The 14,860-nt window shown below is 42.3% G+C and overlaps 1 protein-coding gene across 1 annotated transcript in view; it reads left to right on the forward strand.

Annotated features, from left to right (window-relative positions):
• Positions 1 to 1,465: 1,465 nt before the first annotated feature.
• emilin1a (elastin microfibril interfacer 1a) overlaps positions 1,466 to 14,860 on the forward strand; it is a 33,819-nt gene continuing 20,424 nt past the window's right edge. The window contains exon 1 of the mRNA XM_063495695.1: positions 1,466 to 1,786. Within this exon, the coding sequence (XP_063351765.1) occupies positions 1,674 to 1,786 (113 nt within the window). The 5' untranslated portion in view covers positions 1,466 to 1,673. The remainder of the gene's footprint in view (positions 1,787 to 14,860) is intronic.

The raw sequence follows: 14,860 nt of genomic DNA on the forward strand, positions 1-14,860 counted from the left end.
GAAACTGGAGAATTGTTTGCCTTACTGTGCCAGTCCGGGTTAGTATCACTGAGGGGAGGGGAGGGAGGTCCGTGGAAAGCGTCTGGAGGGTCTCAAGCTGAAGCGTGGAGGTCGGAGGGCAGGCGGGTGAGCAGGCAGGTAGACAGAGACTGTCCAAGTAAGATGAAGCCAGGGTTGGAACTCTGCTGAATGAAGGGAAGACAGAAATTACTCCAAGAGATGAATCACATGAGGAAAACCCCTCCAGGTACTCCCACGGACCATGACAGCCAGTGTGTCCTTTTTCCCCCTTCTTTTGTCTGAATCACAGAGTGTGGACAATTAGAGTTCAGCAAACGTTTCCAAATACATTTGAATGCACGGTACAAATAAAACGACTGTTTTTAAACCGACTTTGGACACTGTGTCACTCACAGGAGAGCTGCTGAGATCGCAGACGTCTATATTTAACTGTTGGGCATGTTGGCCCAGTTTGGATACGTATAATAGCAGGAAGAGAACTGAAGCAGGAAATGAAGAGCAGCGTAAATCATGGCATGAATAAAAGCTCTCTCTTGGCTCAGAGAGCACAAGAATATCCACAATGCTTCTACTACTTGCTGTCTGTGTGGGTTTGTGTGCGTTTGATTGGAGTTGCTCGATGTCATCTGCTTCTCAGACTGAAATCTGACATCAGCCTACGATATAAAATCCTTACTTTGAATCCTTTGAGATGAGAGTTAATCGATTTTCTATTCCAGGCTGGCTTAAAAGATGAGACTAAAAGTTTTACAGTTACAGCGTGTAAAACAAAGTAAAATAAGTAACTGGGACAATATCAGAAATAAATAAGCATGTTTCATGCCTCAGAGCCTTGACTTTAGCTCAGTGTGATTTATTTTAACGTGAGCACATATTAAAATAAATATACTTTGAAATGTGTCCAAACTGACACCTTTTAAAGTATATTTAGAGCCTGGTACGAATACACTTTTGGTCCCGGTGGGCGGGTTTAATAGTTCAGAGGACAGATTGTTGTTCTAACTCATCCATCTAGATAAGTTATGGCCATCTTTTATATACAGTTTATCTACAGTTATATTTACACTATGTGATTTTGGCACAGGCCTGAGCGCAGAGCAGTCTACTTCGTATTCTGACGATTTAGGTTATAACGTTTATTAAGTAAAGTTAAAAAAATAAGTTTACTCTGTGTACAGCGCTTTGTGACTGTCTGTCTATGAAAAGCGTTTAATAAATCAACTTTACCTACTTACTAAAAACATAAAAACACACACTGTGAAAAGCGTCACGCACGTCGACATGAGTACACTTGGGAAGCAGAGTAGAAAGCGAAGTGCACTTCCAGTAAACTGAGTATCAAAGCGAAACAGACAAACGGGGGAGGGCAGGGGGCATGCAGGGAGGGAGGGAGCTGGCATGGGGCGCATTGAGCTCAGCAAACTTGCCTCTCGTTCCTTCACTCTTCAGCGGCAGTCTGCCTCCAGCACACTCGCAGTTTAGCGTCTGAAATGCACTTGACTGGACTCTGCGGGACTTCTTCATCCTGTGAAGTCATGGTTCTGCGTCTGCATTTACCGACTGTACGTCACTGAACGGATCCAGCGGGCTTTTTCCTGGAGAGACTTTGGACCTAAATGACTTTCATTTGTCTTTGACTTACATTGGACTTAATGATGGAGCACTTATTTTACCTGCTTACCTTCTTACTAGCCCGTGTGTGTTCGGGTCTGGGATACGCGGAGTCTACAGTTCCAGCGGGTCAGAGAGCGGCGAGCAGGCACAGGTAAGGTCTACCGCGCGCAGAGATCACCAACCTGTGACTCGTTCAGTTTAAAACGTTTGTTTACCTAAAAATAGTTTCAAATTAAACTCTTTGGTTAAAAAGTTTGCTTTGTTATTTTTTTCTTCTCCAAAGAAAGGTTCGAGACCTGTGGATTTTCCCACTGGTCCGTTCATGGATGCACTCATGGATGCAACAATCTATTAGTCAACAACTGTTTAAAGTTTGCTTGTGTCTGTTTAAACCATACTAGCATCAGATGAATGGGCCGTTTATAAGCAGCTCACACGTGGTCTGAATTCTCATTTTCATATGAAATGTGTTATTGGTGATAAACTCTCTTACGCAGCAGAGAATCGGGAATAAAGCGTGAGTAAGTGAGTGAGCGGGTGGGTGGGGTGTGATGATTCAGGGGGCCCGGAGCTGGACATTGCTTATAGGAATTACAGACATTTACTGTTCCAGATCCCCAAGTGAAAAATTTTCAGGAGGCCCTGAATCTCTAACAGCGCCTCAAGTGTCAGAGGAGGATTTATCATTCTGCCTTGGAGCTTGTTAAGTAGAGGTGAAAGGGCTCACATTGCTCAGGAGTTGTCTGCCATAAAGGATGTGATACAACCAGGGCTGCTAGGGAATGATGTGTATTCCCAGACTGGTTGGCAAATGGTTCCTGGAGGTTGCTGGCTCTGGCTGTCTGAACTGAGCTTACAAAGAAGGTGCTGCACAAAAAACTCCTAGGAGTTGCCTTGGTTGCCAGCAGGTTGCCACAGTTGCTGCTAGTTTTTATGTTTGTCTGCAAACACTGGCAGACCACTACTAATGAGCTGAGTAAAAGCTGACAAAGAGCCATGAAGAAGGCTCCTTCAGAGTAAAAGTTGTGGCTCAGCATTGCAGCTAGCATGTTTCAGAAGATGCAACTTACTACGTTATCTTTAGCCAGAAGTCACCATATTAATGTGAGAGGGTGGAATGCTAGGCTATCAGCTATGGCTAGCAAGCGTGGTTAGAGAGATGCATTTCTGAACAGTACTAGTGCAATACCGTGTACCTCAGTGTTTGTCTTAAGTTACAAATACTAGAATTTCTATTACCAGAACACAAAGATGATTGTGTTAAAGGGCACCATCACCTGGAACAAGGTGCTGTATAATAGGTGGCTGTTGGCTACAGTGTCCACGTCAGTCAGTTGAAGCAGCCCTAGCTAGCTTCTTTAGCTTGGATTAACTTTCAAATGGCCGTGGAACTTTTATAAAAGGGAAACTCTCCATTAGGGCTGCCACGATTAGTTGACTAGTCACGATTACGTCGACTATTAAAATCGTCAACGACTAATTTAATAGTCGACGCATTGTTTGAAGCTTTGTAAGATCCCAAAAGACGCAGGAATAAGTAGTAGGATTTAAGTGTAATAACGGACTGAAACAGAAGATGGCAGCACTGCATGTCCAGGGATGCCAGCTGCCGTTAAACCCCGAAGAAGAAGAAGCAGTGTCCGGTATCGTAGCTGTGTCCAAAGTTAGTGGCCGCATCCTTCGGAGGCCGCATTTGTAGGCCAATTACGTTACAGCAACGCGGCAAAGCCTGTCCAAATTCGAAGACTCCACCAAACGCGGCCGAAAAATGTATTCTTCATTTCCCCAGATTTGAAGGATGGGTCGGGTGTATACTTCGTGGCCCAACCTATCCCAGAATTCATAGCGCGGCCCTGCTCAGTTTCCAACAATGGCGGCAGCTACTTAGTTTTAATATTACTCTTATTATTCTTTCTGGGTCACAAAATAAACTTTTAACGTATTTTCAGGCGAGAATGTAACTGTGTAAACCTCAAATATCTGCTCAGTTTATCAAGACACCACATATTTTCAAAAGCGCTCCGACGTTTTCGGAGACGTCTGTTACCCACCAGCTCGATAGCGAGCCGGGGTTCAAGGCTCACTAGAGCCGGTGAGAACACCGGACTCCTGGCAAATCGTTTTCAAACCCACCGCCGTCTTTCGCTACTCAGGTTAAACATGATATATAAGTCACTTAGATAACTTAAAAATGTTATTGTTTGGCTTTTTTCAGTATTGTATTTGTTCCTGAGTAAATCGGTTTGGCTGAGATTAAAGTTATAGTTTTTACACAGCTGAATAAACGTCAAGCAGACAACTGATTATCAGAAGTGTGAGATGCTCAAGAATTTACTCCGGTGTCCTGTTATATTTTAGATAGCAAGGAGCAGACGGCTGAGTTTATTCAACTCCACCGAAACAATCTGCAAATTTCATTAAAATGTAATAAACTATCATCTTGTCTTTATTTTTAGTTAGCACCTTAAACCCTTAAAGCTGTAAGCTAATGATAGTTATATAAGAGCAGATGCATGCTGGTGCAATAAGCTGTAGTTTTACGTCCAATGGATGATGATCTGATTAGTCGACTAATCGCAAAAATAATCGGTGACTAGTCGACAATCAAAATAATCGTTTGTGGCAGCCCTACTCTCCATAGAGACATTTTTTGTTCTATCCTGTAAACATGCTTTGTAATTCCGTTGGTTTTTTTAACCTTTCATGTTGGCTTCATTTTTCAGAACTGCTGGTTGCAGCTTGATTTGCACCATTCCCGTTTTGATCCTAAGACGGCTGCTTAGTGGTCACTGATGGCTGCTGGAGTCCCAGCTCAGACCCAGCCAATGATATTGTTAGTGGGCGTATAATTTTTATTATCCTGTATCCACCCCATAGGTTGTTATTAGCATGTAATTGATCGCCTCCTTCATGGGCCCGTGTGTGGACGACCCCCTCAGACAATGCGAGTGACTTGTACAGCCGTAAATGGATGAATAAAGAACTGATCTGAATGACTGATGATGTAGGTGTTCGTACATGTGTGTGAATAAAAAGGTTCACTGCACTCACATGTGGTGTGGGTCTGCCTCGAGGCCTGCATGTGTTTGTAGTTAGTGTGTATGTGTCGGCAGGATAGGCCAAGCTTCTGGGAGCTGAGCTCCTGCGACAGAGGTTTCTATCAGGTTTCTGTGCTGCTGATGCTGTCTGTGACGAAAAGCAGCTGTTCACGTGCGCAGTCAAGTTGAGCTGTAACCACAGACAGGAGGACACAAGATGGAGATGGAGAACGAGTTGATCGGTCAAGTGGAAGCAAGAGATAGGAAGCTAAAAGAAAAAAATCAGACGGAGACAAGTAGGTATAAAACGTTCTCTGTCTCTGCAGGAGTAGAAAAAGTGTTATAAAAGACTATCTGGAGTGAGACCAAGCAAGCAGGCATGGCAAAAGAGAGTGAAAGAGTGACAAAAAGGCAGGGAGGGGAGACAAGACAAGAAAAAAGACAGACTGACAGGGGAAGAGGGGGGGGGGCTTTGCTTCTTAAAAGGCTTCCTTCTGCTGCAACCAGCAGGCTATGAAGGAGTCACCATGGTTGGCCTGTGACGGACACACACATACGCACACACAAAGTGACGTATCAGGAAGAAGAATGCACTGGCCCATGACGGTGCAGTTTGCCCCTCTGACATCTGTTTGAACTCAATTGATCTGTTTTGACAGATGTGTGAAGTATTCCAAAACCGGCAAAGGCTTTGGTATGAACTGGAGACGTCCAGCAGAGGTTTTATTGCAGGATCAGGAGGACCCAGAGCTGTCTGACACATCTCCTGCCAAAATCTCCGAGCTGCAGATATTGACTGAGGAAGAGCGGAGGAGATGTCGGAGATGGATGCAGGTGGACTGCAGACCTGTTTTGGCTCGTTGGTAGTTTGATGGACGAGGCATTAGATCACCACTGGAGGGTAGCAAGGAGCAGAACATGCTTACTGTCACCGTCTGTTAGTTATCACACTTAGGTTCCCTTATACATGGGTCACAAAGGGAGACAAATGCACTGTACACTTATTCAGACACTGGAGTAATCTGGAGCAAAATGAAATGAATGTGTAACTTTGTTGGACCTCCCTGTGCAGCATATGGCTTTGGAATAAGTCGGTCGCCTCTGTCCGTACTCAAAAGTCTAAACTTTTTATTTTGGTGTCCTCAAACATGACACCGAGAACAAAAGTCTTGAATGCGGAGCCCTGATGTTTTTTGGTACTTACTCCTGTGGCTGAACTGAAACGTCAGTCGTAAACACTGAGATTTGCTGTCAGTCCTTCATAACTGAATGACAAAGGCTTCTTTGTTCCGGCCCTAAGATTTAAGGATCCACTGAAAAATGAATCAAATGTGAAGTTTCCAAAAGCTTCTTGACCAAAAGTTACCGGCAGAACCACAAGACTCTGTTTTCACTTTCTAACCTTCTCATTGTAGTTTTCTGTTTAGAACGCTCTTCTTCTGTTGTTTAAGGAATTATGAAGGAAACAGGAGCAGATTCGGATTGTTCAGCAATGTGGGAGCCGCTGTCCACAACTTAGCTTCTCATAATTGCGTCTGAGCAAGCATCCGTTCATTAAGCATCGCAGAAGTTTAAAGGCAGCGTTCGGTGGTTCTAGTCCTCTTTATTTAACATCAATGCATGCAAAACCTAACTGACCACATCTGCATAAATCTACAGGGAACTAATCCTGAGATTCAACTAAGCATTAGCCCAAAATATCATGTTCACAACTGTTGTTCACCCACATGTGATCCAACACTTTGTGCTCTTCGTTTATAAATTATAAGCACCTCATAAAGTGCTCACTCAGCCGATCTTAATGCACGGTGAGACTAAACAATGAGGGGGTTGAATTTCTATCAGTGCACTCAAGTGCTTAAGTTTGGCTGTGTGGATGGTAATGCCTGCCAGCTGATACAGGCTGAATGATCTCAGCATTCGTGGTAGCTTTTTTTTCTTTTAGGACCACCGTGGAGTTCAAATTTGTGGTTTTGAGTGAAATGTCTCAACAACTTTTGGATGACTTGCGATGAAATTCCAAGCAGAAATTGATGTCGCTCTCAGGGTAAAAAGTAAACAGTGTTGTTAAAGAGATGTTTGCATATGAATGTGCAGAATCAGGGGGCATGGGTGCAGGAAGCTTTCAGGTTTCTGTCGTAGTCCAAGAATTGTCGACCTGTAACATTTGAGTGAGTTTGTCTGTATGCGGGCAAACGGTCTGTGTGGCTGAAATCCAATCTCAAAATCACCAACTGTACTCAGATATTATTGCTTTGTATCACTTTATCAAAGCTGATAAGCATCCATAGTGTGAATGGACAATGATCTGTACACAGACTAAGATGTGTTGGTTATCTTTATTTAAACCTGGTGGCTGACACCCACAACACAAGACAACACTGACTGTTGTCAGATACTGAATCCCAAATTGCTCTGAAGTGTTGTGAATGTGCATAAATCTCGGTGGTTACGTGAACGTAACATGTTGCTTGAACGCTCAAGTAGAGTTTTAGGCCGTTTACCAATATGAAGCACTTTGGGGCAACCGTTGACAGTTTAAATTGAAGACTGTGTTAAATATCATCTGATGTAAGCAGCAGCTAAGAAGCTGTCCAGTGAGCTTTCTAGTTTTAGCATGTTACTATGGTAACATCTGCTAATTTGCACTAAGCATGGCTATTACTTTAACTGCTTTGTTGCAACAGAATTGAAGAACATAATTATTTGATTTGTCTGTCTGGCACAGAAGTGATTAGCATGTCCTCTATTTGTCTTTTTGGCACGTGTTTGATCAGCTCCAGCTCATCTCTGTCAGTGTAATATTTCCCTAACAATCACCTATCTATATGACACATCTACCCACAAAATTACTCAGAAGGGAGGGGCGTAAACTTCATTGTAAATTTCATAGGACTGTACAGTTAGAGCATGTTTAACGTTGCACTATGCAGCCGGTGGATCAGGCTGGTTTGTCTCCTATTGAACCAAAACTTGGAATGCGCCCAAATTCGCTTTATCTGTACGTGATTTTCTGCTTCCTCTTAATTAGGTCAGTATAAAAAACATCTCCTTAAATATGCTAATGCCATGTGGGAACAGGGATGCTCTCCAGGCACAGCCTTTGTAACCTAATTACCATAGTTTCAGTGCGCATCATATATGAGGAAGCCGTCCTTTGTTTACATAAACCTACAGAAAGTTATAAAGACTGGGATTTCTTCCCATCACATCCCCCCACACAGCTCAACAGCTGAGACTATGAGCCTCGACTCGGGTCACAGATGCCATGACAGGACATTTGTACTACAAACAGCTTGGAGAGCTTTACCTTGCTATTCTGGGCAACTGTGATTTCAAGGCTTTGAGCACTTATGCTCTAAATGTGCACGCTTCCATAAATGGCTAAAATTCAAGTGGGTCACCAAAAATCCCCCGCAGACCTCTGAATGCTGACGTGTCTTAGCAATAATATTAAAGCAAATGGCAGAATCCTAGACATTCTCAGTATATCTTGGTGACCGTCAGGCTAAACAATCAGAGAGAAGTTTATATAGTCACGCACGTCCTGGTGTGCGTGCGAGTAAAACGGCGAGTGCAGAGCCTGCAAATATGCGTGCGTCTGCCTTTTCTGTACGTTAGCCTGTCCAAATGGGATCGCTCAAGCATGAGTGAGTGCGCTCGAGTCATCCGTGGCAATCCGTGTGCCTTTCGCTGTGCGTACAAGGACTTCATAGGGACGCTCGACCTCTGGTTCACAGTTCAAATGCTAGCCTACCCCTTTCAACCCGCTCATTCAGATTGCTGTCGAGGCCTCCCCTTGAAGCTAAGTGAAAGATTCCTCAACAATAGACGCCGCTGAGGGATTTCTTTGTTTAAGCATTAAACCTCAGCCCACTCTTTTCTTTCTTTCACTCCCTCTTCCGCCCACTCATTCGATGCGAATATTCTACTTTACCCGCACTTTCTCTGTGCAGGTCCCATGCAGTGGTGCTGCTGAATATAATGAACCTGGAATGTGTGGGTAGAGATATCAGATCACAACTTCCTGTGAAGTTTCTGTCTGCTGTTTTACAGGGAGCTGAAATTTATTGGGTATTAAAGCAAGGTTCAGGCAGGTGTAAGAGTTTCACTCACGCTGAGTTATAGCTCTGTATATAAAGACAAGACGCATACGTTCAAAGATTCACTGCTCGGTGTCTGCCAGAGAGCTAATGAAGGCACAGTTTGCATGTTTGTGACTGTAGGAGGCTGACGACGTGGATGTGAGGATGTGAATCCAACATTCAAGGCCAATCTTTTGGTTACTTTCTTGTATTGCAAAGGCGTGGCTTTCCCATTTCGTTGACTTAAAGCTGCTATAATCATTAACCTTCTGGTAACAATGACTCACATTACTGTTTACAAGAGAACACTTGTTCATAGCTACAAACTCTAAGCAATTTCCTGATTCATCCTTAGAAATCAGGAACGTCTTAAGGCAGTAAGGCAGCAGGTATGTCTTATCATGCTAAAGTAACTGTATACTCACCTTCACTTTACTCACCTTTACTCTACTTTTTAGCCCCTTTCAGTATTTTGTTTTGGTTTTGTGGTCTGTAGCTTTAGTGTTTTAAGTGAAATTGAATTCAGCTTTCCACAAAAGTTAATTTGTGATTTAACAGCTGGTAGCTTTGAACTAGAGCTGGGCGATATGACCCAAAATTCATATCTCGATATTTTTTAGCTGCATGGCGATATACGATATATATCTCGATATATATATTTTTTAAGCCATAAGGTAAGAACAAAAAGAGTTTAGTCAAAGCTGTGTCCCAGATGTCACACAGGCACTTTTATTAACATACAGCGTAGATGTACATGAAGAAATTACTCAAAAATAAATTATCAGCATTTATTAAATAATAATGCTCCATAAATAAAAGAACACAATGTTGTTTTTGTGCATAACAAAGAGCTCACAATTGTGCAGTCAAAATGTAAACTAACAGACGCTGAGCATAATAACAAAGACAGATTTCACAGCTGCTCTGTTCTACTGTGTGACTGACAGCCTGGAGTTTGAAATCCTCTTTGTAACCATGTCTCTTAACAGGTGCCATTTATGGTCATTATACACACACAATACGGTAATATTATGTTGAAGCACAGTACGCATCACTCCGCGAGGCTCCACTACGGTAGCCATAATGCTCCGACAATCCATCAAGCGGTGCAGCTCCGTAGCTTACCAAAGTCGTACTAAAACATTTTTTGACAGATTGCTGAGCGCTGTGTACCACATAAAATCAGTTCGCGGTCAGTAAGCACAACCAGAATTCATACATAAGGTGCACTGTCAATTTTTGAGAAAATGAAAGGATTTTAGGTCATGCAGCCCCTGTGGGCTGCATGTCGTTAGCGCGGTTAGCTCGTTAGCGCGGTTAGCTCGCTAACACGTTGACGCCGTCCAGCCCCACGCACGGGGCGATCCGCGGTAACTCGTTAACTGAGATTTGCTGTGTTCATCTTGTCGTTGCCTGCAGGTGAAGCTATGGGGGAGGGGGAGTTGTGTTCAGTGAAGGAGAGGCGAGGCGGAGTAACGCAGCGTAGAGACAAAAGTGGACGAAAGAGAGGCAAACTTGCGGCTCCACAAGTATAATTATAACGTAACATATACTATATCGATATAAACGATATTGTCACATCTTATATCTCGTATGAAAATATATCGATATTTTTTAAAAACTCGATATATCGCCCAGCTCTACTTTGAACCCAGGCCCGACTTTTTTCTGAGGCAACAGAAGTAACTACTGTGCCACCACATGAATTATGAGCTAATCCCCGATAAATGAGTGTTTAAAAAAAATTGCTTGAGAAAATCTTAGACATTTTTTTAGTTTTTGAAATGAAGTAAAAAACCTGTCCCGCCTTTCTTATGCAGATGCTGATTTTCCGCAGTACGTCCGGCAGGTCAACAGGTGATGGAAATTCCTGTAGGCGCTGTGAGTTTCACAATCCCAGAACATCTCCAGTGTGCCATCGCTAATCTCTTTATTACAACTGTCAATAAAAACTAATCGGTTCATCACATGACCTCCTGCCTCGAAAAAGAAAAACCCAGACAATACTGTTTGTGCAATGAACACCTCCAAAGAGCTGCATTTTTACATCCTCTTATCTGACAGAAGTTCTCTGTTACTGCTGATGGTTCAAAGCTGTGAGAACAAAGTTACACTTGTAACTGTAACAGTGTCTGAGGGAAGGAGCATGGGCGGCTCAGGAGTAAATACTGATACAAATGTGTGGATTTTTTTAGCTCTATGATAAAAAAGGTTACATAATGCAATTTAATAAATGGATGTGGATTTTTGAAATGCCTTCTCTGTGTGTCCATTTGGATTACTTCCACATGACCCCAGCCTCAGTTACACCTTCTTCTGTAATTACCTGAACCAGTTTGTCTACTTCCACTTGAACTCTTTCCACTTGCACTGGCACAAGGAAAGCGTCTACAGACTCAGCCTACATCGTGAGTTTCAACTAAAGTTCAGCAGGTTTAACAATGTTTGGTTGCACAGCACAATAGATGTTTGAATATGGATTGAATATCATTGTACTTTAGCTTTACATTTCTGGCTTTATCTACTACTGTCAGACAAGCATTCTGAAAATACACATTGTAGCCATAAACATCCTGAAGCATGTGCAGGAACTGCTCTGCACATGTGCAGTATTATACTGTGGAGCTGATATAGTAAAGGAAACGTTGCTGAATGGCCCCTGATGGGAGGCAATAGTACAGACCCATACATGGAGACCTGTGCATTTCAAACACGAGTGCCTTAATTCTCAGTTGCCTGTAATAACTCAGATTTTTAGCTTTTTAGCTTTACAAGCTTCTCCAAAGTCCAAATGTCTTAATGTCATTTACTCTTAGACATGTTTAGAGTTTCAGTCGATGAGTTATGTAACGGGATGTGAGTATTCGGAAACAATCCAAGTTTTTTTAATGCTTTATTAGTTTATTTAAGCAAAGAAAGGAAAGCTTTCTCATCATTAAAATGCAGTAACAGCAGTAAAGCGTAAATTATGTTTATTGTAAGCAAACTGTAGAAAAAGGATTCAATACTGGCAACAGCTGTGCACTTTAATTTGGGAATACAGCAGCGTACTGGGATTCATGTGAATACAATCCAACTGGTACAATTTTGGCAAGTGACACACTTTTTTTGTAGCTCTGCCTCTGTGTGCCATCACGCTGGATCAAGCAATCGGTCAGCTTCAGTAAGTGTAGACTAGGGCTGTGCGATATGACCAAAATCTCATATCCTGATATAAGACATCTATCGTCCTGACAACGATATAAATCACAAAAATGTAAAATTTTCTGTAAATTCTGTGAATCTCGGGCAGCTCGACTTGCGTGAAGTGATTCCAGCTGGGCGTCGTGTACCTGGAGTCGAGTGTTTTAACCGATGCATGAAACGATACATTTTTAGACATACGTTGTAACGGCCGCTGTTTTCTTTCAAAGTTTGAGTCTAAGGTTTATTTTTTAGCACCCGACGGCTCTTTTTTGTTTCTCATCCGTAAACTCTCTGCATACTCTTTCACGTGATTCAGTTTATTTTGAAAAGTCACAACAGGGTCTTGAGCTTTATTGTGAAAGGTTTACTTTAAGAAATTAATATAGCCACTACAGTGACCATCAAACGATGAAAAAATATTAATATAAACAGTTTATTTTACAACACCACGAAACCAACGATAGCATAATAGGAAACGATAGACGTTTTTTTTATAGTTATATCGAACAGCCCTAGTGTAGACCTTCAGCTCTGATTCAAGGACATTAACAAAACTAATGCATGAGCTGTTTGTGTCAGCGGGACTGTGACCAGTATTTTAGGTTTATTTACTGTTTTTGATTCCTCATGATTTATTAGAGTAATTGGTAAGTTCTAGTGTATTATTAGTATGTCTTAGTTAGGTTTAGTTAAAGTTTCATCCATGCTCCCTTGTTTATGTGTTGTTTTCTGTTTCCTGTTTCTATCTTCCTCTCCTTGTGTATCATTCTGTCTATTGTGCGTTTCATGTCTGCGTGTTCCATGTCCCGTTGTCAAGCTTGTGTTGTCACAGTCTACGTCTTTCCATGTTTCCTGTTTTAATCTGAAAGTCTTGTGTTTCCATGTTCAGTGTGTTTAGTTTTGCTTCCCCTGTGGCGTCATGTTCATTTGTATCAGCTGTGTTTCCAGGTGTTTCCACTTCCCTTGTTACCCTTCTGTGTATGTGTCCTCTGTGTTCCTCTGTTCATTGTTGGGTCGTCTGTTTACTTCACGTCGGGTCACAGAGTCTTGCTTTCTACTCTTCACGTTCGTGCTCTTGGCAGGTTTAGTTTACTTCATGTTCAAAGTTTTGCATGCTGCTGTTCAGTTTACATGTTATGTCTCACGTCTTAGTCGTCATAGTAAGTTTAGCTGCTCCCTGTTTAGTTTCTAGTTTAGTTTTGCCCCAGTTCGCCTCGCCTTTGTTTGGTGGTTTTTTACTATCAGCCAAATAAACGGCTCGCTTTTTGTTAAACCTTTGTTTTCTCTCTCCTGTGTCTGCTTCTGGGTCCACTCCGCAAACACCCCGGCTGTGACAGTTTATCAACTACAGCCATTTTTACACGAAGCCAGTTTTTTTTCAGTAGCTCAAAAGTAACTGGACGACTGACAGACAAGCTCTTTTATGTCCAGGCGAGACCTATTACTGTATTTTTTTAATTGTAAATGAAGCAGATCCTGGAGATCTGGAGCTGATTCTGAGTGTTGAACTTGGTATATTTTGGTGGTACTGTCCACTCTCAGTACGAGGTTGAAGGAGATGAACATGGCCATCATTAAATCCAAAATAATCCCATGAGTGTAATAGCAAAAACTTTAGGAGTGATCAAATCGACAATTTTTAGTTGGTTACGAAAAACAAGTTCATAGTTGTGAACCGCTGGTTACGCCCAGGAACAGGAAGCACAGGCTAGCCTTCACGGAAAAGAGCCGACACAGTTTGGACAAAACAAAACTTTTTGGAAAGACGAAACAAACGAAATGTAGCAGATAGAAGGAAGAGAAAAGTATTGTTGGAGGAAATGTTCTACACTTTACTCACTGACTGCACAAGATTTTCAGCCAAATATTAAAACCATTCCTTCTATTTAAAATTCTGTTAATTTGTCCAATTACATTTGACCCTCTGAAAATGGGGCATTATGTATAAAAACATCTGCCAATGCTGAACAGTTAATGGAGCAATTTTGTTAAACGCCTTGAAATAACGCTGACAGTTGGCTCTTCAGTCACATCCTACTTGTATGATTTAAAGTCCCCCATCGTGCTGTTCAGAGGCAAAACTACAAAAACGTGTCACTGTCCAAATACTGGCACTGTAAAATTCAAAGCAAGTATTTTAGTAATCTATACGTCACGGTCTTGACGGCGTGTCCACGGAGGAACACGTGTTCCTGCCGTGTTATGTTCTGAGCAGTGATTTTAATGATGATGTTCACAATAGTAATGTGTGTTTATGAAGAATAAGCAGGTGACACTCAGGATTGCATCTACCTTTGTGCGTGTGCTAGTGCTTGTTTAGGAATGCACAGCTGAGTGTGCGTGCAATTGTATTTCACACTTATGGACAAAGATGCCAAGTCTAGTTAGTGGACTTTCATCTGAGTGATTTCTCTGCAGCCGTTTGGATTATTGGGACTTTATTGGATTACTGTTGAGAAAGCCTAACTTCATGCTGATTAGCCAGAGAGGAGAAAAGGCCAGCGGGTTTGCTGAAACGTTTCAGATGTGTCATCTATGCAGCAGAGAGCCTGAAAACAGGGGCGAACTTCAACAAATCCACCAAAGTCTGCTTTTGGGACAGACACGCACTCAATGAGCTTTGCGCTTAGACTTCGTCATCATCTGACAAATATAAAGACGGCTCTCATGTATTTCACTGGAGTGAAAATCCCATGATGGAAAGATTGGAAAATGAGCCCACAGTGAGGGCGGTGTGTACACTAAGTGTTTGAAAGCTGCCAGAATTGAGGCAGTTCTGGATGTATATGGATACGAATGCGTGTTTGCACATCTGTGTCTGCTCAGAAGTGAAAAAATGATCGATGGTTACGTTTATTTATATGAGACGCAGCGCCTGTTCTCTGTCAGAGAAAATCGGGCGGGGTGTTGCCAGCT

This window comes from Pelmatolapia mariae, linkage group LG15, assembly GCF_036321145.2.
Source record: "Pelmatolapia mariae isolate MD_Pm_ZW linkage group LG15, Pm_UMD_F_2, whole genome shotgun sequence".
Lineage (NCBI taxonomy): Eukaryota > Metazoa > Chordata > Actinopteri > Cichliformes > Cichlidae > Pelmatolapia > Pelmatolapia mariae.